Below are 26,368 nucleotides of genomic sequence, written 5' to 3'. Positions count from 1 at the left end.
ATGAAGTGGGAATTCATGACAAAGGACAATATTTTATCTATTATACATCTAAAGCAATTGTGAAGTTTGAAAACACTAAACTGTATTTCTGGTGTGGTGACTAGTTGTTAACACAAAAATATGACACTGAGACACACAGACGAAACATTTTCAAGTAGAATTAAATAGACCTTGTAAGTAGTTAATACTAGTAAAGGTTTAATAAGTACAAAGAAATTTAAAAATAAAGGAGAAGATTCAAGTTTCCCCTAAGGCTGGGGAAAACACCCAGCACCACACTGGTTAAACATTTGTTAGACTGTCACGGAAAGTCACGTTTATAATTTTGAAAGCTGCTGAAGACTGCTGTAGAAATGAAGACAAACAGAAAACAGCAGACAGGTACGCGCTACTTTACTGGAAGCAAGTCATGCAAAGGAGTGAAATACTAGGGAGGGAAAAGACTGTATAAAAACAAAGCATTTTTTCAAAAAATGGCCTTTTATAATATGCAACCAAGACTTGTCACTTTGATTTTTCATAGCAAAGAATGGCTTTACTATTTCAAGAAAAATGTACAGTCTGATAACAAAAGAACACTTATCTGATTGCAAAATAATGTACCTACTATTTAGAGTAGACAAACTGATTGTTTAAAGATAAAGATGAATTATTTTAATAATTTCACACCCGTTTCCTTAGGGCAACAGAAGATGATTCACTATCATATTTGCTAAAATTGAAGATAGTATATTTTAAAAGGAATGGCAAAATAGCTAGGAAAGGAAAAAAATAAAAAGCAAATCAACATAAAAGTTATAATAAAGTCTTTCTGCTTTAATCTGACATTATATTCATTCACTCATAAATATTTCAATCCATCTCTATAAGCTTCATTAAGTCAGGATCAAAATGTACATTCCAGGAGCTGGAGTGTAGCTCGGTGGTACAGTGCTCATCTCTTATGTATGAGCACTGGGTTTGATCCTCAGCACCACACACAAATAAAGAAATAAAATAAAGGTTTTGTGTCCATCTACAACTAAAAAATTATATGTATATTTAAAAAGTACATTATACAGGCTAGAGTTGTGTGGCTCAGTGGTAGAGCGCTTGGGGCACTGGGTTCTATCCTCAGTACCATATAAAAAATGAATAAGTAAAGGCACTGTGTCCATCTACAACTAAAAAAGAAAATTAAAAAAAAATTAAAAAGTACATTCCATACCACTGGTAAAGTATATAAATCAATACCTACATTTCCTATAATATTATCTGAATGAATGAGAAGGGTCAATAAATAATCCCCCAACATGAATTAAAGGAGGCTATTATGCGTTTTTTTCTCTGAACATATAACCCTACATAATTTTATAAAAAGAAAATTTTAAATGCCACTAGAATAAATAAACTTCCAAGTATAGGATCAAAGCAATTGAAAATGTATGTGAGAAAATGGAAAAAAAAATAAAGTTAGACTAAAGAGTGGATACCTACATTTTCAAATGATGGTGGGAAACAGGCAACACAAAAAGACATTGGAGGAAATGTACAAGTCAATGGGAAGGCACTGTTAAAACAAAGAATCTGAAAAAGGGTACTCTAGTTCTTATTTATGAATGACCACTTCCTACTCCTATTCTGATCTATCTGGATATAAATTTAACAAATATAAAACTTCTATTACTTATAAAGTACTCTGCTAAGGTTAAGAAGGGACACAAAAACAGTAAGTGTCCCACTTCTTCCAAGTTATGCAAACTAAAGACGTGTCATTAGAATGAGCAATAAATTAATGATGTTATAAAATAGTAGGAAATTCCAAGAATGAGAAGAGACTTTATGGGCTCCCATTCAGTGTTTTTCACATACTTTGATCAGCATAATTTCTATCAAATTTTATGGAGTGATACTGGGATTATATCTTAACTGCCACTATGAAATAAAATAAAAATGAAATTTTATCATATAGATGCAATTTGTCTTAAGGAAAAAAACTCCTCCTGCCCAAAGAGCATGTTTTAATAAACACAGAATGACTTATCATGCCTTAAGGTCTTTGTAAGTTGCTGCTTCTTTCTACAGTGTCTTTCACTAAAATGGCTTTTTTCACCTTCTAAATAAAATCTAATTCAAACACCACCATAAGATAAGTTTTCCATGGTGATGTCCAATCTACACTTAAGTTAATACCTTCTGATATATGCCTTGAATGTAACTTATGGAAGTAAACTATGAGTTTACATTTCTGTCTATGCTGTGCTATCAGACTGAGAACTCCCTGAATGTAGTTACCTTTGCATCCCCAGCACCTTCTGGCTGGTATACAGGAGAAAGTATGCATATATTAAACTGAAGTAGAAAAACGGTATGGAAAGGGGACAGTTAATAAAGACTTATTTAAAGATGGTCTTCATTTGTAAACTCTTAAGATTTTTAAATGCACTAGAATACTTAATTTGTATACCAAAATTTGCATGTAAATTAGTACATAAAAAGCTAGATTTATCTACATGGAATTATTTCTATATTGCTTAACTATGGAGGTATACTGAGCAAGATTTAACCAATTAGAATGATGGAACTGGTGGCCTGAATATTACTACATATCTAGAAATAAGCAATGTAGTATTATTAACTACTCCATTTAATAAAAAAAATGTGGTTTTATTCTAAGTAATAATTAGGAACAGGTAAATTAACTGTTTGGGCAATTTTTAATGTGGTAAAAAAAATTTGAGAGGTCCCTTTGATGGACCAAGGCTCCTATGTAGTCCAAAGATAAGGCAATGTTTCACACATGCATATTTCCAAATGAAGAAACATACACAAAAAGATGAGAGAAAAAAGAAAACACCAATGTTAGAATCAAAGAAAAACATATTTAAAAATATAAAGTAACAACAAGTGAACTCTGTTCTGGTATAATAGTATGTTTTCACTAGATTTCACTTATAGTATAGTATACCAGGAAGCGTCAAAATAAAAGTTCTACATTGGCAGATGGGGGGCAACAGGTATCATTTTTTAAATTTATCTGCCTTTAAGAAATTAATACTTTCGATGTAATTCTACATTATTAGATATTACTGTTGTTAGCAATTTTAACCCTTGCCTGCTACTAAGTTTGCCATTTAAAATTTTATGTTAATGACTCAATCCCCTTAAGACTGGAAAAGTCAAGACAAATCATCTTTTAAATACTACATTTAACTTCATGCTTCCCACTGGACCACAACATGATAGATTAATAAAAAGATCAAGTGCCAAGTCTTGAACAAGATCTTGACTATATCAAAGCCAAGATTCTGCAAATGTAAAAAAATTTGGGACAAAGAGTAAAAAGGAGAGAGAGAAGAACAGAAAAATAGACAAGACCAAGTTTGAAACAGATGCAAATAAACTAAAATACAGCTTTCATGTAAGTTGCCTCCTCTGAAAGAATAATTTTAAAAAGTCAGCAATTTGCTCAACATCCCCAAGCTGATTAAAAGTCATGCTAAACATGCACTTAAAATAGCATTGTTAAATTGTTGAGAAGGGTCAAGAAAATTAATACATCTAATAACATTTTCCCCTTCAAAAAAAAAAAAAAAACAACAATTTAATATGGTCCTGATATTGACATTACTTCTCTTTACTAGCCTGCACACAGTACACAAAGTGTAACAGATCATTTATAGGAATGTAGTAAATGTTGAAAATATCAGTGACCACAAATATTCTATAAAATGGAGATATGCTATAAATTGATGTGTTCATATAACAAGTGCCCTGGCTCAAAGGGAAAAAAGTATAAATGATTCATAACATAGAATAAACTATATAAAAACTAAACAGAAGTTGGTAGTAAAGATAATGTCTTTCTTTGGGTTCATTTTAAGGATTTATTTTATTTTTAAAAGAAAAAGTCTTAAATTTTAGGAATCTATTCAAATGTTTTAATCTCAGATAAAGTGTAAGGAATCATGAGATTTAACCTAAATGCTATCTCTTCACCCTTTCCTAACAATTTTCTAATGATCAGTTAAAACAGCAACATTCACGCTAAAAGACCAATTTAATATCATTTTTCTCAATTTGACAACCAGACAAGCTAAAGCGATACCATCAGCCAAAAAAGCAAAAGCTTTGCACACATGCACAGAGGTCAATGACACTTACCTGCCACTCTTAGACCATATTACAATAGGTCATGCAACATAAAACAAACAGAAGGCAAATTACTTAAAGGTCTGTGAACCTATTATTTTTCTTTTTATTTTGAGTTAGAAAAATGAGTTCCTGAAATAAATACATAAAATTACGTTTTTAACTTTTCAAATTATCTGCAAAGATTAAATAATTTAGGTTCACACTTACCTTTTAATATTATGCCCAAATACTGAGCTCTGAATGGCCTTCATGAACAGATTTCATATTTAAAATAGTTTAACATACACAGAGTAATTGAAACCTAGTCAATTTTCAACTTTAATACAATTTTCCCCCAAAGACTGCTTGTATTAATAAATCTTGAGGTAGTATTTTTCTTTTCCACCAAAATTTTTTTCATAAAAATGTTTCATCAGCGTATATTTCAAATTATAAAATAATCTCCAACTAAGAAATATGAAATGTCTTATAAAAATTCAAATAAAGACATTTTTCTCATCAGAATTTAATCTATATAAAATCTAACTTCCAGTTCTAGAAGGCATCAGAAATTTTACTCAAACAATTCACAGCTCAGTCATGCAAAGCAGTTAAAAAGATGGCGAAGTGGAAACATTCATTAAGTGCAAGACAAACGCAGTCTACTGCAGGCAAAGAGAAATAGATATAAAATCATCTTCTCACTTTCAAAATCAAGGAAAAAATTTGGCCCCTGCTCAAGGTCTGTGCATGTCAAAACTTTAAGAAGATTCCCCATGTTAAGGTACCTGTCAAGACAAGAATGAGAAAAGAGAAAATATCCCTTTATAAAAAAGAACATCTGAAATTTATTTAAAAAAAAAAAAAAAAGGTAACAGGGAAAATGTTCATTAGGCCATGAATTCATCCTTCAGGTTACCCAGACTGTGCTCTGGCAGACAGCAAACCGGGTTCTCAAGGTGTTGGTATGGAAGACCTAGAGGTGAAATGTGGTTTTTCCTGTACACAATGACACAACTGTTGCTCTAATTCTTCTTAAAATTCTCCCAAGACAAGTTTCATTATTGGCCTTATAATGAAAAATTCTTTAAGTATTCCAATAGTGCTAGTATTCTGAAAAAGAAATTCTGATCAAGAATTACTCACATGTAATTTTGTTAGTATAGCACTGAAACAACAATATATTTCAAAGCCAAATATTAAGGTTTGGCTTTCAAAGCTCACCTTTGACTCTCATCCTAAAATAGCAGAATATAAAACTTACTTCCTATATGCCATTAAGTACAGCATATATTTTCAATCAAATTTGAATCATTAATAATTTGTGAAGGTTATTCAAAGCATTGATTCCAAATATGCAGCACAATTATTATATTTTAAAGAAAATTATTATAGGATTATAAGCAAACAGAGTGTTTGGCATAGTCACTAAAGCATACTATTAGAATGTTCATCATAAGGCTACTTGCTTCATGGACTAATGAAAGGACAGCACTGGCTACAGACTCAACATGATTTTAGCAAATGAAGAACTAAAGAATTATACGTATGATGGTGATGTTTGCCTACAATTAAGAAAAAAAATCATGCAAACTTGGTTTGATCCCCCATGTTTAATTAACAAATATTCTGGCTGGCCTTCACTGTGGTGTGAATATAATTAATCGTTCACCTTTACCATTATGCACCAGCTGTGAAGGGCTAAAGAGACTTACTTTCAAAGTCCAAGAAAAAATGTGCTGCATTGTGGTCTATGTCCCTGGTTAGCACCTTAATGAGATTACCCATGCCAGCAAACCTAAAAATAAAAATGGCAACATCATTTAGTTCCAGTAAAAAAAATTTTTAAGCAGAGGCCTGGGATTCGGCAAAGGCTGGCTTGTTCATAATTACCAACAGGTGCAGGGTTATATGCTTCTGGCATTGAAAATTTGGAACAACAAAAGCACATTTGTCTATAAGTATATAGATCCTGTCCTTTTCCACATGTCAAAAGTGTTACATAAAGCAAAGTGGGGAAAAAAGATTATATTTTTACATATAACTTGCAATATTTCCATTTGATTAATATCTGTGTTAATGTTGATCCTTTAAAATTTTTGAGGTATATATTTTAAATTTAAATTAATAGCAAAACTAAATTTTTCAATTAAGTAAACATTGAGACCATTATTTTTAAATTAGTGCAATATTTTTCTTCTTGCTGAATTAAATCTTACTGGGAAAACAGAGAAGATAGTATTTAACCACATTTAAACATTACACTGAAGGAAGTTACCAATTAATGACCCTTTTTTTACATGACCCATTTTTAAAAATCACCAAACCAACTCCAACATTTCTTACATCTTCTAAGATTAATCAACTTCTATTATTTAAGTCTTAAATTAAATATTCAACTATATACAACCATACATAAAACTCAAAAGCTAATACACAAATAAGCACATAAGGAGTGAGCGATTATCACAACTTGGTAAATTTGCAGAGCAAAACAAAATAAAAAGAAGGCACTGGCATAAATCTTGTCCAAGTATTTGCCATAATTCAGTGAGAATGAAGGTGGAAAGTACTGTCAGAACACTTGGGAAACCAGGTTCAAACCTGGGAACTGGAGTAAAAAAGGGGAAGGCAAACTGTGGCATCAGAGCTACTCACACCCTACTTTCCCCACCAACTACAGAGCTTTTTCTCTAAAAACTAAGCCACAGGCAGATGTAAATGAAACAAAAACCATATATTTTTCTTAATGAAAGAAGACACCTTATCACACCCATTGTAGGAAGTGTGAAAAGGACAAACATTTATGATCACCTGCTCTCTGTTCTCCCTTCCTCCACCTAGTCCCCAACAATGGTTATATTCCTTATGGTCAGTTTCCCAGGAGATAAATTCACGTGTGAAAGTCGGGTGGACAAAACATACATTTCTCATAAAATGTTATATAAGAATCAAATTTATTTGCAAAGAAGATAAATACTGAATGGTATCTCTATTTTCAAATGATATTCCTCCAAAATTTATCTTATTTACATTAATATTTCTATTACATAGAATTTCAATGTTCTTATATGTTTTACATGAGTGAATTAGGTGAAATGAAATAGATTCACTGAAAAAACATTTCCTTAATAACTATCTTACACGTAAAAAGTTTAATAATACAAGCCTTCATATTTAAGGAAAAGCACTTTTCATAAATCATCACATCCAAATTACCTCAAATTAGTTACTACATTTATTCAATAAGTTTTTAAAAAAACCATTTGAAAATATTTTTCACAGCTTTAATCTTTTCAAACATATATGGATTATGTTTCCAAATATATGAATCTCTCATTAACAAGAACTGATATTAGAGATACAAAAAACTATCTAGTGTATCAAAACTGCAACCAAAGGTGCAAAACAAGTCATGAAAATGAACCATAATTGTTTTCAACACAAAAAAGGCAATAGACTATCCAGTGCTAAGAGTAATCAAACCATAATTCTAACTCTAGTTTACTACCTGTTTGAATTTAAGAACTGTAGTTAACTTCTGGGATTCATTATTAATACAACAAAGACAACTATAGTACCAGTCTTAAAGGATTATTACAAAGGTTTAAAGATTTAAGCACTGACTCTGCAATATCCAGCTACAGAAAGCACTTTAAAAATGGTGGCTGTTTTTATACCTATAATCCCAATATCAGTTCTTAAAAAGAACAAAGGTTGTAATTCTTTTGACACACAAGTCTTCAATTTATCAAATAATTTCAATTTCCTAAATCAGAGTAAAACTCTCTTTAGCCCATTTTGGTCAAGAATATTGCTGAAATGCTATCAAAATTAGTCTTCTGTAGGAGATCATCATCAATATGTGAGTTGGGGCAGAGGGGAAAGGTTTGGTTTCTTTACCATTTTACCTATATGCACACAATCCACCCATAGGGAAAATACTGCAACTAGCCAACATGTCTGCCCCATTTTCCTGCGGCCCTTCTGCAACTTATTGCACTATTTGGTTCTCCTTTCCAGGCACCCAGTCTAATGTGGTCTATGTTTCTCACCACTGCATGATACTTGATATTTGATGCTAAAAGTCCTCAATGATTTAGAATTCTTTTTCCCCATATACAGACACTGATCGTGAAAATTGACTCAATTTATCTGGCATAGTGTTTCTCATTGCACCATTAACATTTGGAGCTGGAAAATTCTTTTATCGTAGGGTTTGTTTCACAATGGAGGATACTCAGCAGCATCCTGAACCTCAATCCACTAGAAACAGAATCAACTCCCCAGCATATGTTATTATAATAACCAAAAATGTCTTTGTCAAATGCCCCTGTTGCCCAATGAAGAAACTCTTCCTATCCTATAGCATACAGAACACAAACTTTTTATGTAGGAAACCACACCATTTATCTTTTTTAACAAAAACTCGTGGAATTTTTCAAAAATCTGAAAAATTGTTCCATTATAACATTACTAGTTCTCTTGTCTTTTACAAAGATAAACAAAAAATTTAAACCATACCTGTTTGCCTTATTTTAATATGAAAAAAACCCCACCTCAAAGTGACTGAATTATAGCTCCTAACTATCAGCTCTAGTAGGAATGTAAGATTACCTGGGTTTAAAACCCTGTCACTTCCAACCTTGGTGACCTTAGTTAAATCTCTTAACCTCTCCATACCTCCACTTTGTCATCTGTAAAACATACATTATTAAAATTAACTGCAAGACTGGGGTTGTGGCTCAGCAGTAGAGCACTTGCCTAGCACGTGCGAGGGCCTGGGTTCGATCCTCAGCACCACATAAACATACATAAAATAAAGGTTTTGTGTTCAACTATAATAAAAAAAATTATAAAAAAATAATAATGATATTCAATGCAGAGAGTCCCTAAAATCATTAGAGGGAAAACACAATCAAAACATTTAGTATCATGCCTGGCAGATTACTTGCTGCTATTACTGCTGCATTGTGGAGCCTCATAACTACGAGTCATTTCTAGTAGCAAAGCTTGAGGAATGTGAGGCCTGGGAACATGTGGCAGCCTGCTTCCTGCCATAGAGGATGCCAGGCTGTCAGAGAAAAAGGAAGTCAACATGCAGGACAGAATTGCAGAAAGTGTCCCGCAGTCACTAATTTCTCAGACTGCACGATTTTCTTCTCATTTAAAGATACTTTAGCTCCCTTTAATCACTATCCCTTTTACTTGTTGAGCTGGATTTCTGCCAACTGCATCTAAGAAGAATTTTCACTAATGAGATTTCTAAGTTTCAGATAAATGGATAAATCTGATCTAAAAGGATTTTTTAAATAGCTTATGTAAAACTAGATCCAAAATATGGCTGGGATATTTTGGAGGAATGTTTTAAAATAAATAATAAATATTATTATTTAGAAAATAATAATAAGCTGTAAGTAAGACTTACTTACATCTAAATTTAGTAGAAAATTACTAAATTTAGTAATTTAATAAATCTTACTATCTAAATTTAGTAGAAAATTCTTTTAGATCATATTTTATTGTAATTCTTGAATCTCAACTAAATACTATGTTTATTAAATAAGCTAAGAAAAAAATCAATACAAATTTAATACAAGAAAGCCAGACAGCTTATTTCAAGAGTTTGTAATATTTATGGTGGAATTTTGTGACCATGAATGAACTCTTATGTTACAGGCTTGTTTCCAAGTGGACGACTCATCTGGAAAAGAGCAAGCTCTTCCTGGCAGGTACTCTGCAGAATGTATTTTTAAGCTAACATTAAACCATTTCCCCCATAAAACACTTTAAAAGAAGTTCCTTATAGAATAACAGAATCAGAACTTCAGGATTCAGTTACTGTGTTACTTCCTCCAACTTTCTAGAAACTTCACAAGCAATGTTATTTTATTTACTCCTTCCAGCTTGAGGGGCTTAGCACTGCTGTCTCCTCTGCTTACAATTAATTCCAAGATGTACCAAAGGCTAGCTTCTTTTCATTCTTTGGGCTACATCTAGATGTGCCCTTCACTGAGAAGCTTTTCTCTGGCAATCTTCTTTTTTTTTTTTTTTTTTTAAATATTTATTATTTTTTAGTTCTCGGCAGACACAACATCTTTGTTGGTATGTGGTGCTGAGGATCGAACCCGGGCCGCACGCATGCCAGGCGAGCACGCTACCACTTGAGCCACATCCCCAGCCCTCTGGCAATCTTCTTGAAAGTGGTTGCACCTGCCACCCCAGTTATATTCCACTTGACCACCCAACATACCCTATTAGCATATCACAATCTAAATTACACTACTTTGTTTTTTGTTTTATGGTGCTGGGAGTGAGCCCACAGCCTTGTGCAATGCTAGGTAAGCATTCTACCTGTTAAGCTACATCCCTAGCCCAAATTATTTAAATTAAAACTGTTGGCTTTCCTCATGTGCAGCTTATAAACAATAAATACTTGTGGGTGGGGAGAGAGAAGGAAAGTAAGCTCATATACTGACCTGTATTACTTTAAACTAGGGTTTCCTGCACTCAGTACTACTAACATTTTGGCTATACAATTCTTTGCCCAGGAAACTATCTTGTGCCTGGTATGATGTCTTGACAGTATTCAAGGCTCTTACTAGGGACAACCAACAATGTCTTCAGGTACTGCCCAAATGTCTCCTGGGAGGCAAAACTGTCCCTTGTTGACAGCCACTGCTTTTAACAAATGACCACAAATATGAAGTGCATCCTCAGATTTGTCTGTCAATCCTACTACATATCTCCAGGGGATTACACCACGGGTTTTTGTTTTTGTTTTAAAAAAAAAACCTCTTCAAATCTCTAACAACCCCCTTTCTCCCATGAAAGAAATGACTTTAATCATGTGCTTCACCCTCTGCACCTCATTCCTGAGGGACAGACAACCTTTCCTCTGGGCCCTGGTTCTCCTCCTTGTCTTCATCTGCCCAAGGACATCAAGTCCCCTATACTACCACATTGTATTTCTCTAACTAATGAGACCTGTCAAATCAGCTGTCTATAATTATTTAATTCCACTTTTTCAAATCCTATTCTTCTGCCTCACTCCAATTTGCCTTTTATACCCATTACTGCAACAAAGCTGCTGATCAATAAACCTTGTACATCTAGCTCAATTTCAAGGCCAGTTCTCACATTTAACTTACTGAATGCAATAGCTTTTGACCCATTCCTTCCTAAAACATTTTCTCATTTGATACTTGGGACAATATATTCTCCTGTTTCCTTCCTACTTGATCACTTTTCCTTTTTAATACCCTTCCCTTTGTCAGTAGGTATTTATTTCTCCCATTTTAAAATTTATCAGCTCCGTCTTATTCCCTTGCTTCTCTTCACAGCAAAATCCCTTAAATGTAGTCTTCCACACTCCCTGTTTTTTTTTTTTCCCTCTCCTTTCATTCTCTTTTAAACCTGCTCCAACCTGGCTTTTGCCCCAACCCCACACTACTAAAATTGCTGTGAAAAGGCCACCAAGTTAATTCCATGTTGCCAATTCCAATGGTCTATTAATTCTCAACTCCTCACCATACCACCTGTCAGAGCATCTGACATAACTAACACTCCTTCCTTTCTCAATACGTTTTTTGTCATTAGCTTAAAGGATACTATGTCTCACCTGTTCCACTGCTACACCACCCTTCCTGATCTCTGCCACCATGACCTCTTGCCAGATTACTTCAAGTGTCCTAACAGGGGCCCTGCTGTCATCCTTGCCGCCTCCTACAATTTCTTATTATAAAAGGCAAAGCAATCTTATTAAAAACATAAACCAGCTGGCAGTGGTAGCACACACTCGTAATACCAGTGGCATGTGAGGCTGAGGCGGGAGGATGCCAAGTTCAAAGTTGATCTTGGCAACTTAGTGAGGCTCTAAGCAACTTAGCAAGACCCTGACTCAAAATAAAAAATAAAAAGGACTGGGGATGCAGTTCAGTGGTTGAGTACCTCTGTGTTCAATCCCTAGAACCACCACCCAAAAAAATCCTACACACACACACACAAATATGACATTACTTATATAATTGTATTATAGTAATATAATTTATAATCATATTCATAATAATTAAATTATGTCAATGTCATATTAATAGATTTATCATTTATTATATTTGTATTTACTTATATATAGATATGTCTAAGACATATTATTTATAAACCTAAGAGTACATAAATATAAACCAGACCACATCACATCCTTCCTTTGCTCAAAACTAAGCAATACCTTCCCATACTCAGAATAAAATCCAAACCCTTATCAAGTCCCAAACCTTATATGACCTATCTCTGGCTCACTCTGACCTCATCTCCATAAAACCACAATGTTTTTCCTGAAGCTTCTCTAATGGCCCCTCTTTTTGGAGAATCATTGTACCTGCTTTTCTCCTGCTGTGAAATGCTCTTTTCACAGACCTTCCAGTGACAAGAATTTCAATGAGTACCTGAAGTTACCAAATTGATACACTTTTAAAGTGTAATTACAGAAATATATAATACATTTTAAAAAGATTCTTCTGATCAAACCACTCTATAGAAAACACTATAGTTAGGAAGATGCAACCAAAGTTGAAAGGTAAGTAGTCATTATGGCTTTGCTACCCTATAAGCCAGTTACATCACTCTGTTGACACTTTTCTAGATCTAAGGTTTAATTAAAGATGAACATTTCTTCCTTCAGTGGTTGCTAAAAGCAACAAGTACATGCCAGAATAGTAGTAAGTTTTAAAAATCTCTGCTTCTGAAACCCACCAGACACCATTAACCTCAAAAACTGCATGCACTTACTGAACTGCTTTTATGAAACTGCACTACCACCATTTAAAGACAATGTCAAGAAAAGGAAACTAGAAAGTGAGAAGAAAAAAAAAAAAAAACACCCCTCTTTCTGTTTGTCAAGTACTATCCTAAAGTCTTCCCACAGCAAGATGGATGGGAGTCAAGGCTCTGGTTTCCTGTGGAACTCCCAGCAGCGGTGTAGAGCAGCCGCCCCCACCCAGGCTTCAGCATCCAGGACTACAGGGTTCCTCCTCCAAGTTCCTACATTCTCCTGATCCATTTATTTCCTTTTGTTCCCCCAGCCCTTGAAATAACTTGCTTCCTGCAGTTTCCATTAGTATCTAAGTTACCTTAGCTTCCTCTTTAGCTCAGGCTTCCAACATTTCTATAAATAAATTCAAATATCAAGCCCGGTTTTAAAATGCCTAGATGGTTTCTGCTTTCTTGGTTAGAATCTGACTGATACCAGAGAAATTCCAGAGAGCAGCTTAATCCTTAACTATACCATTTTTCTCAAACCATTATTTTCAGGTACTAGTATAGCTATGAATAAAGTGAGCCTTCAATTCTCCTTCCTTTACGAAATGTAAAGGAAGAGACAAGGACAGCAGGATTCAGGTATTCCTGGATTTTAATAGTACAATTAAAATTTCACTATGATTTCTTAACATATTTTCATTTCAGTCTAGTAAAGTACACACAGTTAATATGCGACTTGTCTTAAAGAAATGTGACATGAACAAAAAATGGAATAAAAATTGGAAGACTTGGTTTCTCATCCTAACTCTCACAAACTGTGTGACTTCACACAAGTCAGTTCAGTTGTTAGACTAAATCTCTCATATTGCTTCTGGCTACAATTATACATGCTATCCTGTATCTTTCCTACGCTGACATCTAGTGGATGCACTCACACTTTGTACTTTAAAATGAAAAAATCTTATTTCAACTATTTAATTCCATAGGATATCAGGTCATGTACATTAAACATAATAAACGAGGAGATCAATACATGGAAGTGAACCACAATAATAGTATTATATCAGACTGTCATGGCATCTGGGTGTGGTTCAAAGATTACTGTACTCTTTCATGCCTCAGTCATTTAAAATTTAAACTACTAATACAAATTACCATCAGAGCTGCCAATATAGAACATGAAACCACATAAATGTTTTCTGCTACAATCGCTATATCAGGTACAAACAAAGGGTCTGAGTAGAAAGTAGCAAGAAAGTCCCAAGGTAAGTAATAGAGGAGTATTCAGAATAGTGTGTGATGGGGATATGCAAACAAAATAAAAAACAAACACAAAACTCAAAATTATGAATTTATAAGTACTTAGTACAAAGCTTTGTCTTGAAAAATATAATCAAAATATTATCTTGAATTCACTTTATTAATTTAATAATTAAAACCATTTTAAATCCATGAATACAAACTAATAATAAATTTTACTTCATGTCAACAATTCAAAAGAACAGCCTGGCTACCCATCCAGTGCCATAAGTAATGCTCAAAGTTGTTACCCCTTTTTATTTTGTTGGAGTAGCATTCTGCTTTGAATTATGGCTTTCTTTAAATATCATGTTACAAAACAAATATATGCCAATAGTTTTAAAGATGATTAACTTGGAAATAAAACATTTTAAAGTAGTTTCACTCCTTTATATATTTCAATAGAGCAATGAAAGAGACAAAAAACAATGAGAATACTGCTAGTATGACCATTTTGGAATAAGAACTTGACATTGCTTATGAAAGTTCACATTCGATATTCACAAATAAATTAAGTTCAGCTATATAACAGATAAAAAGTAGAAACATAATTCCGAGTAAGGAAACGAAATAGAAAATTATGATAACATTAAATTAAATAACATTAAAGATATCATTATTTCTGGGGAAGATAACCATAGGAATGCACAGCTTTCAAAATCACAAATAATATTCTAATTCCTCAATTACTGGCAAATTCAGGTTTTATAATTCAGAGAGCATATACATTCTTTTGTATTTAACAATAATTAAAAATATTTTAAAATGTGAAGTTGTTGATGGGTAACAGAACATGAGACTGGTTCATTCAAAAAGCTTGGATTGGAATTCAATCCTGTATTCTTCCCAATATACATGCTCCAAAGCATGAATGATCTATTTTTTTTTTTTTTGAGAGAGAGAGAGAAAGAGAGAGTGCGTTGGGGGGGGGGAGAGAATATTTTTTTGTAGATGGACACAACACAATGCCCTATTTTTATGTGGTGCTGAAAATCGAACCAGGGTTGCGCCCGTGCTAGGGAGCACTCTCCCGCTGAGCCACAATATTTTTTAAATATTTATTTTTTAGTTGTAGCTGGACACAATACCTTTATTTTACTTATTTATTTTTATGTGGTGCTAAGCTTCGAACCCAGAGATTCATACATGCTAGGTGAGCGATCTACCACTGAGCCACAACCCCAGCCCCTGAATGATCTATTTTCATAAATTTACCATTTACAAAACCTCAAACATTTTTATATCTAGTGTTTACAGCACCTGGCAGTGTCAGTGGTTGTTTGAAATCATATAACTTTTACTTATCACCTGTCTGCCAATCACAGTGATAGATGCTAAATATTCGACATTGAGGAATTCAGAGACAAATGGAAAGGACCAGATAAGATGGTGTGACATCTGTCCATAGTAAAATGTGCAAAGGACACTATGAACACATTTCTCTGGAATAACCTACTTCAGCCTCGCTAAGATCAGTAAAGGTTTCCTAGAGTGGCTGATTCTTAATTCTTTCTTATTTATCATATCTTAAATTAAGCATTAATTCAAAGATAAAAGAATCAAATATGGGACAAAAAATAGTAATATTCATATGCTCTATCATTCAGATAAAGCAATAACATTTTTGCCATGCAGTCATCCCCTGAAATCTATAGATGCTCAAATTACATCATTATTCACATGCAACCTTTTATATTAAATCATCTCTAGATTATTTATGCAAATACCATGTAAATAGCTATTGCTGTATTTTTATTGAACCACAAAGAAAAAGAAAAGTCAGTTCATGTACAGTACTGATGTGATTTTTTTTTCTGAATATTTTCTATCATAATTGGTTGAATCCAGATAGTGAACCTGTGGATACAGGGAGTGAACTGGCTATGCTTCAAATGACCTCTCCATTTTTTTGTGCAATTAGTCTCCTAATATCTCCCAACTAACTTTTCTCGATATCTTAAGGAAATCAGTATCTTAAAAGTGTGCTTCCAACATTTTAAGATTTTTTAATACAAAGTTATGTGTATTTTTTAAATAACGCCATATTGGTCTGGCTTTCAATTTGCATAAATGAAACACTGTATTTAATTTTCTAAAAACTGGATTTTCTCAATGATTTTTTTGAGAATTATCATGTTTGTTCATTTTAGCCATTATTTACAATTCCATTATTCAAAAAAAATCATTTGTTCATTCTCCCTACTGATAGTGAGGTTATTTCCATTTTTACTCTTAACAAATTATGTCTAATACATCCATACACTTGCCACATACACTTGTGCCCCACATACAAGAGTCTTTATAAAATGAAAAGGTAGCTGCAAATTTACTGGGTGGGGCTATACTGCTCTCCAAACTACTTCTATCAATTCATTGTTCCACTGGTAAAATACTTCCTCTTTCCCACACATAAAGCCTCAAGCTTTAATTTACAGACTGTGAAATATCTCACTGTTTTAATCTACACTTGCTTCATTACCTTTAAAACTGTGCATATTCTTATATGTACACAGGCCATCTGTAAATTGCATATTTATTCCCTTTGCCAACTGTTTTCCTACTATCTCTCAGCCCCATGTCTACCTTTCTGTATTGCTATGCCTGAGAACTGGTGCTATACTGGTACTATGTATAAAACTGGGACTCACAATCCATAAACATTTTCCAGACATCCTTGCCAGCTGAGTTCCTGTTAGGCTATCTCAATCTGACAAGTTTCTGGTCAGAATAGGCTGGCAGTTGCTAAAGCAATGTGAATAGGGTGATACCAATATCCAATTCCCTAATCAGAGGCAAGAACAACCTATGGATTCCAGCATAGTACTTCTCCCTTTGACTCTTCCAGTCTTTTAAATACTTTTGTAACCAATCTTCTATGTGGTTCTGTTTTCTGAACTCAACTCTGACTGATTTACCACCTTTTTCTTTCCTACATATCTTTTGATGCTTATGCACAAGGCAAATGCTTCCTTTCCCTAGTCTCATGTCATTGTTTACATGTGATATAGTCTAATTCTTCTTTTCTTGGTGGTCTGTGCTTATTAAAGTACTAATTCTTTAAAACTGCCTTGGCTATTCTTGACTTTTTATCATCCATGTGACTGTCAACTTCTATAAGAAATTCTGGTGGGATTTTTATTTGATTAGCATTAAATGTGCATATCATTCTGAGACAGAACTGCCATCTTTTAACACTACCCATTCTATCATTTAATCTATTAATATGGTAAATTACATGAACTCATTTTTGATTACTGAACCATCCTTGTAATCCTGGGACCTATTTGGTCATTTAAAAAATATATATTTCTAGATTTGGTTTGCCAATATTTCATTTTGGATTATTTCACAACTGAGACTGACCTATAATTTTTCCCTCTGGTTCTGCTATCAAAGCATATATGTATATGCTTTTTATATTCTTTGGAACAGTTTGTGAATAGTAGAGTATAACAGTTCCTTGATAAGTTTTCTAGAAAAGTTCTTCTAAATCTCTAAAAATCTACATCTTTTTCATCTTTGAAACTTTGGCCTCTAGCAGACATTCTGTCACACAGCCAGTCTTGATGAAGATTTTACTGAATGAATAAATTAACATATCAAGCAAAAAAGTTTATTCTTTTAAAAAGAGAATACCTAAATTAAAAACATCCTATAAAAGGAGTGACTTTAAAACAAATGAAACAAATGCAGCTTTATAAATTAAGGAGTAAGGATATAGACTGTGTTACCTACTAAGAAATAATTCAAGTTCCACAAAGGTTAAGAAAATCAAGAATAAGGTTACCAGGCAAATGTTTATTGCTAAGATATTAAAGTGTACCTAGACAACAATATTTCCCACCATATTCTTTACCACTGAATTACCTTCCCATCTTGCCAAGGAGGTACTAATTACAGCCGAATGTATGAATTTTCTTTATAGTCTTTTTAAAAATATTATTTTATTTCAACTGAAGATGAGACAAAATTCCTGAGTAAATTCAAAAAGAATATTCCGTAATTATTCAAATGACAAGGTCTGGTAACATTGACTAAATAATAAAACTTCATTTTAAATTAACAAAAAGCAAAAGAGCTGTTCTACAAAAAGTTATTTTCTTAGCAGTAAGAATGGAATACACTAATATCACTTTATTTTACTTGTTTTATGGTGCTGGGGATAATTTTAAATGAATTCAAATAATGAAGATAAAAAACAATATGTGTATGTCATATAAACTTTTTGAACTAAATACGATATCTAATTACTACAGCTTTTACATTTTCATATATTTTTCAAACAAGAATTATTTATATATATTCAAGTTCAAATCAAAAAACTAATTTTCCCTCCTTAGTACTGGAGGTTGAACCCTGGGACACTGTATAACTGAACTACATTCTTAGCCCTTTTTATTTTCTGTTTTGAGGTAGGATCTTGCTAAGTTGCCAAGGCACACCCTGAATTTGGAATCCTCCTGCCTCCTCCCCCATGTAGCTAAGATTATAGGAATGCACCACCATACCCAACTCAAATCACTAAACTACCCTCAATGTTTTTACTATTTGTTCAAAGTTGCTGAGAAAGAAAGAGGAAGAGAAAAGGAAGTGAAGGTATGGGAAAGGCCAGAAAACAGGAGCACAAAATAAATCATGTACCTCCAACTCCTGAAGTGAAATCTGGTGACTTAGGCAAAAGCAGATGATGAGTGAAATAGTGGGGCTTAATTTAAAAACCCTGGCAGAGCAGTTTTTGAGAACATCTTTAAAATACGGCATCAAACCACAGTAATATTTTAAGTATCTATGCACTTGTCATTTAATGGAAATTATAGGTATCTTCATATTATATTACAAATATTGCAGGCTCATCACTATTTAAAATTACAGTGAGTAGCAAAATCCTTCCTAAACCTTATACTCTAATGTAACAAACATACATCATCAACCACAAATTTATATTTTGAATATGTGTTAATGGTGCTTTAAGCTAACTGGTTTCCTTTTTAATCCTATGTATTTTATTTCATATAATCATGAATCATCATTCTTAGGGAGAATTCACAGGATTCTCCAGACTAGGTCCTCACCAAAGAGCGCCTTGGCACCAAAACTGGTTAAGTGCTGTGGTACACAGAGTAGGTAAAGCAGTGACAACTTTCAGGGACCATCATAATTAACTATCCTATCAGCTCTAACAAAACGACAGGCTGGTTTTAAAATATATATATATATATATATATCCCTATAAATATGTATCCCATTTCTGACTAGAAGAACACAGGAAGACATTTTTAAACTGATTGTTTTTACCTGAAGAACACAAAGTACAACCATTAAAAAATATATACATTTTTGAATACCTATTAACATGTTTTAAGAAAAATAATTGGAGCAGAAAAATAAGTGCAGGATTGTAAGTATTTAGGTGCTCAGGAAGCTTTAATAGTAACTACATATACTGTTTAGTAACTTTACTTATAAGGACCAAAACCAATAATAGAATTCTTTAAAATGATGTGTAAAAGTGTCTTCATTTCTAGTTTCCAATGGGGTTGGGGAATTTAAATACACACATTTTTAAAAGTATGAAAACTAGAGCTTAACCTTTATTGATGAACTATTGAGGTGATAGCTAAAATTACTTACAAGGGAATTCAACGAAAACACATACCTCTCCTATTGAAAGAGAGCTGTAAGGAAAAGAGTGCAAATTAATTTAATTTCCCCCACTACTTCCTTTTTAAAGTCAGAAATAACAGAGTATTTCTTAATGACAGTTTTAGTATTTGAATATACATTTTCCTTAAATTTTATCTAATCAATGTAGGTTTTTACTTAAGTCATAATTTTACATTTATATCTAGATAATCATTTCACCCAAAGACATATTTACCTTCAGCCAGTGCTGGTGATTCTGTTGTTGTCCTTCTTTCTGTTTAAAGAAAGAAAAAAAGGAAGAAAGTCTAAAACATTATTATACTTTTAAATGAGTTATATAGCAAATGTTAGAAATATAGCTCATGAATGGTTCTGTACATACATATTTATTTCCTTAGAGTAACTCAGACACTGTTCACAGATGACCTACTAAGAGTAAAATGTTCCCACGTGTTCTGTTACCACCTATAATCCTAGCTACTTGGGAGGCTGAGGCAGGAGGATCACAAGTTCAAGGCTAACCTGGGAAACTTATCAAGATCCTCTGCCTCAAAGCAAAATTAAAAAGGGTTGGGAATGCAGCTCAGTGGTAGAACACTGGCCTGGCATGTGTGAGGCCCTGGGTTTGATCCCCCAGTGCTGCAAAGAGAGAAAGAGAGAGAGAGAGAGAGAGAGAGAGAGAGAGAGAGAGAGAGAGAGAGAGAGAGAGAGAGAGAGAAAGGTACCATGTTAAGTCTTGGAAAAACACAAACAAGGGCTGGGGATGTGGCTCTAGCGGTAGCGCGCTCGCCTGGCATGCGTGCGGCCCGGGTTAGATCCTCAGCACCACATACCAACAAAGATGTTGTGTCCGCCAAGAACTAAAAAATAAATATTAAAAATTCTCTCTCTCTCTCTCTCTCTCCTCTCTCTCCTCTCTCACTCTCTCTAAAAAAAAAAGAAACAAATGACGAGACAACCTAGATGCCATCCTTACACGATGCCCAAAGACCAATAAGTGTACCAAGAAAAATACATAATTCTCAATTTATGAAATAAGGGATAATAAAAGAACTAGTAATTCCTTTTTATTCTTGAAAATGGGCCTAAAATTATCAGAAAAGTCATGCTTATACATTCTTGGCACAGGTTAAATTCGTTTAGTGTTGATATATTAGAAACCAGTTTTATCACAGGTACTAAAATCCTTACTCCATGAAAATCATCTATAATGTATTTATTTACCAGAGGCATATTTGGCAAAACTTCAAGTAAATCCCAAATTCCTCTCTAGGATTGATTTTACCACCTCAAAGCCTAAAATTATTTTAGGCAAAATGAAATCTTTTCATACATTAGGTAACATCTTGAGGGGCCACTATCTTCTAAGATGGTAAATGATCTTATTAGTCTTCTAAAAGCTGAGCTGGGTGGGGGATATAGCTCAGTTGGTAGGGTGCTTGCCCTGCACGTTCAATGCCCTGGGTTCAATAGCCAGCACCACAAAACAAACAAACAAACAACAACAAAATAAAATAATAAAATAAAAAGGCTGAGCTGTTAGTGATGCTCTTATAGTTTTTAAGAAACAACAACAGATGGAAGTAGAATTGGCAAAATTTAGGCTCCTCTAGATTAAACATTCTGATTCTGGGGAAGAAGGAAATGGCTTCTGTCAGGAGGCACTTCATGTGAAGTCTAGACAGTTCTCTCCTACTTCACACTCACACAGCCACTGTCTATTCGGCATCTCTAATGAGATGTTCAAACTTAACATGTCCGAGACTGAATTTCTCAACTTCCCTCCTAAAATCTGATCTACAGATGACCTCCCCTCTCTCAAGTGATAACATTTTCCTTTCTGTTGCTTAGGTTGAAAACTTTGATGCCCTCTTCCACTACTCTCTTTTGTACACTCAATATTCCACCTACTCTCTCACTAAAATCCTCCCACCTATTATCTCTGATTAACTCAAAGCTGAAGATTCAGATGGATGAGCAGCGTTAGATCTACCACTTCTTCTGTGTTCAAGAGGCTCTAGGACGTAAGTTGCAAAGTTAAATGCATATAAGGTTGGCTGGGGCCATCTTTGATAGAAATGCTAACTAAGGCAATCAATATTTGTGTGTTTCATGCACATATATTGGCACAGTGTCATTGCTATTATTATCCCATGCCGAAAATGCAGGGGATGCAGTGCTAGACATTCATTTCAGATTTTAGACAGTCTATGAATGAACCATCCATCTGAAACTTCTGCTCTAAATTTCATTTTGTCTACATCCTTCAACATCTAGGCACCAAAATACCTAAGTCAGTGCCAGGCAGTCTTGCCCCAACTTTCTCAGATGGAACTACCACATCCATATTGAATCTATCAGAATAGAGGGCAAGAGGTGTGTGTCAGGGTAGGTTTTGGGGGTGTCAGAGGAGGAGAAAAAAAATCAGAGACCCGATCAGGTCTCTGATTTTTTTTCTCCAGGGGGTGCCCAGAGCTCAAGTCTATATATATATCCATGTGGTCAGAGTATACGCACAAAGCTCTCCTGAGTCCTGACATGCCATGTGTACAGTATGCATTTATGCACCAGGCAGCTGCTAGAACCAGGCCCAGAAGGCCAAGAATCTCCACACACAGCCCTAATCTCAGAAGTGATATGTCTACATTGTACTTGACATACACAGATGTGGCACCCCTATGCAGAAGACCACATGAACACTCTGCATAATTATCCTCACTATGACCGACATAAATCTTTGTTAAAAAAACTTAAAAATGTTTAGAATACATCAATGTCTTGATACCTAATCCTTAACTGCTATCCACACATCATTCAGTTTATAATGTCATCTGAACCTGACAAAGGTCAATCTCACATCATCCTTGACATGAAAAAAGTGTGCCTGTAGGTATGTGCACACACACACACAGTCCCCCGACACACACAGTCCCTTCTTTCATACTGTTTTGGGTTTTTTTTGTTGTTGTTGTTGTTTATTTTGGTACTGGGGATTGAACTCAGGGGCACTCAACCACTGAGTTATATCCCCAGCCCTATTTCATATTTTTTAAAATTTAGAGATAGGGTCTCACTGAGTTGCTTCGTACCTTAATTTTGCTGAAGCTGGGTTTGAACCTCCTGTCTCAGCCTCCGAAGTTGATGGGATTACAGGCATGTGCCAACCATTTCAGCTCACACTGACTTTTAACTACTAATGTGGTAGACACTTCCCCCCATATTTGTATAAACTAGTCCTTTCCCATTTTTCTATTAAGGCCTCACATAGTCATGTGTGAATTTTGTAGATCAGACATTCAATAGAAATCTCTAATACTGAGTATAATTATCCCTTTCTACTTAGTTGTCTTTTCAAAAGTACCCACTGTTTGAGACACTGCTCAGCACTCTGCATTTCTTTTTCCTTGAAGCCTAAAAACCTAGTAAGATAAAATTATTAGCCCCTTTTCACTCATGATAAATCAGAGGTTTCAAAGGGTTGATTAAGTATCTTGCCCAAGGTCTTGATTAGGAAGTAGGCAAGGGAAATAAGAAATTCAGGAGAGAAGAAAAAGATTTCTTTTTTCCAAGAAACAACTCTAATACATAATAATATTCCTTTCTGTAAATGTGAATTCTATAACTCAAATACTACTTTCTCTCTAACTTTTATTTTAAAATTTAAAATGATTCCTTTTAAAATAACTTATGGCCAGGCACGGTGGTACACACCTGCAATTCCAGTGACTCAGGATGCTGAGACAGGATGATCATAAGTTCGAGGCCAGCCTCAGCAACATGGTGAGACCCTCTCTCAAAATAAAAAAAAAATAAAAAGAACTAGGGATGTAGCTCAGTGGTAAAGTGCCCTTGGGTTCAATCCCCAGTACTACTACTACTAATAATAATAACAGAGAGCAGAACTGAGAAACGAGGCAAGGGCTTGTTTAAGATGATCACCTGGCCTTGGGAACATAACTTAGAACTTTCTTACTCTGGATCTCCTGGTTGCTGTCAACACCTTGCCCTGAATACTAAACATTCTACAATAGGCATTTTTTTTTGATATTTCAACTTAGGTATGTTTCGCAATGTACAGCAATAAATGCAAAGACTGCAAAATGCATTCTGATAGCAGATGCTGTATGCTATCAGGTTGAGCTAAAGATTCCATAAATTTAAGATATGTTCTGTAAAACAAATTTCAAATGCTATAAAATTACAAATTCAAATAATTAAGATACAAATAGTGTTTTTGGCACTGTCCATTTATCTACTCTGTATGCTCACAATTCCTTCTGAAATCTGCATACATGATTTAATTTTAAAGGACTGGAACAAAAGACAGGTAAAGACAAATGAAAAAGAGAACTTTACAATTTTACATATAATGAAAACAACATTTCTCCCAGGGTGAATTTTAGAATAGAGCAAATAAATACATCTTTGAATTTATACATCCTGCTAAAAATACAGATATCCAAAATTATGTCAAGTTTTAATTTACTGTCCAAATTAAAAAGCTGTTTTAAAATAGGATACAATCTGACTTATTTTGGAAATGCAAGGTTGGTTCAGAATATCTAAAAATTGTTTTCACATCAGTAAGAGATTAAAAGAAAGCAACCAGATTCCCTCAAAAGATGCAGAAAATGTTCATGAAAGCTATACTCACATGTGATTATAAAAAACACTTTGTAAAATAAGAATAGAAATAATAAAAGGTTAACTACCTTTACCAAAAAGCTTATGATAAACATGATTCTTAATGGAAAGAATCTAGAAACTTTTTCTTTAAAATCTGAAGTGAGAAAAGATCGTCATCCACTATCTCTATTTGTATTGAACACTGAATTGCAGTTCCCAGTCAGAGTTAAAAATTGAAAGGAAGAAACTAAAGGCTTAAAAATTTTAATTGTTTTGTATTTGTTCTTTTTAGATACACAAGACAATGAAGTATATTGACATATATCCATAGAGTACAACTTATTCTAATTAAGATCCCATTCTCGTGGTTGTACATGATGTGGAGTTACACCTGTCATGTATTCATATATGAACATAGGAAAGTTATGTCCAATTAACTCTACTGTCTTTCCTGTTCTCCTCCCCCTCCCTTCCCTTGATTCCCCTTTGTCTAATCCAATGAAATTCCATTCTTCCCGTCCCTACCCTCCCTTGTTGTGGGTTAGCAGCCACATACCAAAGAGAATATTCAGCGTTTGATTTTTTGGGACTGGCTTATTTAACTTAGCATCATATTCTCTAGTTCCATCCATCAAATGCTGTAATTTCATTCTTCTTTATGACTGAGTAATATTCCATTATGTATATGTACAACATTTTCTTTATTCCTTTAGCTGTTGAAGGGCACCTAGCTTGGTTATTGTAAATTGAGCTCCTAAACACATTGATGTGGCTGTGTTGCTGTAATATGCTGATTTTTTTAAAGTCCATTAAGTATAACTCAAGGAGTAGGATAACTAGGTCAAATGGTCGTTCCATTCCAAGTATTTTAACGAAATCTCCATACTGCTTTCCATAGTGGTTACACCAATTTGCACTCCCGCCAGCAATGACTGAGTAAACCCTTTCCCCCCCACATCCTTGCCAGCATTTATTGTTACTTGTATTCTTGATAATTGTCTTTCTAACTGGAATGAGATGAAATCTCAGTGTAGTTTTACCTTGCATTTCTCTAATTGCTAAAGACGTTGAACATTTTTTCATATATTTGTTGACCATTCTTATTTCTTCTCTGAATTGCTTGTTCAGTTCCTTTGTCCATTTATTCATTGGGTTACTTGTTTTTTTGGTGTTAAATTTTTTGAGGGCTGGGCTTATAGCTCAGCGGTAGAGCACCTGCCTAGCACATGTGAGGCACTGGGTTTAATCCTCAGCACCACATAAAAAAATAAATTAAAAAAAAAAAGGTGGGGCGGCTAGATTGTGTCTACTTACAACTAAAAAACAATGTTTTAAAAAAATTTTTAATTCTTAAAAAAAGTAAGGAAATAATAAAACCTTTACTTTTATCAAAATGGTTGCTTACAAAGAAAACACCGAAATTGTATGATTCATAAATCTGATTATTATTGATAAAGATATCAGTTGTGTTTCATCTCAAGCAAAAAATAAAAATAAAAAAATCCAGTTCTTGCAGTTATCATTTGCAGTAATGAAAAGCAATATAGTAACAAAAAATAAATCTAACAATTTAAGTTAATAAGTTGTAGAATATCTACATAGAAAAGTTATAAAACTTAATAGAAAGCCATAAGTAAATACAAAGATGTCACATTCACAACTAGAAACTCCATACTGTAAAAATGACAATTTTCATAAATCCAAATTCTCCCCAAATTCCCATAAAGGCATTTCCAATCAAAATCCCAAAAAGGATTCTTTTGTGAAATAAAAGCAGATTCTAAAATTTACATGGAAAAGCAAAAATTCAAGAATAGTCAAAATGATTATGGAATCATATAGGACAACTTGCCCAACTGGATATCAAGGTTCAAAATAATACATAGTAATTACAATATAATAGTATTTAGATAAAGCCACACTGGCAAAT

At 33.9% G+C, this 26,368-nt stretch overlaps 1 protein-coding gene across 15 annotated transcripts in view; it reads right to left on the bottom strand.

Annotated features, from left to right (window-relative positions):
* Window positions 1-26,368, bottom strand: part of Cyrib (CYFIP related Rac1 interactor B) — a 118,906-nt gene that overhangs the window by 28,957 nt on the left and 63,581 nt on the right. For 3 of the 15 annotated variants that reach the window (XR_013423783.1, XM_078016715.1, XM_078016714.1), the window contains exon 2: window positions 4,819-4,901. Coding sequence is in view for 14 of the 15 variants with exons in the window: in XM_078016715.1 (XP_077872841.1) it covers window positions 4,819-4,891 (73 nt within the window). In the remaining variant the exon portion in view is untranslated. Of the gene's footprint in view, window positions 1-4,818; window positions 4,902-5,828; window positions 5,912-19,825; window positions 19,845-20,047; window positions 20,087-23,523; window positions 23,581-26,368 lie in introns of those variants that run through there. The other 12 variants (XM_040293663.2, XM_021724199.3, XM_021724178.3 and 9 more) reach the window with 8 other exon arrangements.

Source organism: Ictidomys tridecemlineatus, chromosome 7 (genome assembly GCF_052094955.1).
Source record: "Ictidomys tridecemlineatus isolate mIctTri1 chromosome 7, mIctTri1.hap1, whole genome shotgun sequence".
NCBI lineage: Eukaryota > Metazoa > Chordata > Mammalia > Rodentia > Sciuridae > Ictidomys > Ictidomys tridecemlineatus.
This window is presented reverse-complemented; position numbering and strand designations above follow the sequence as displayed.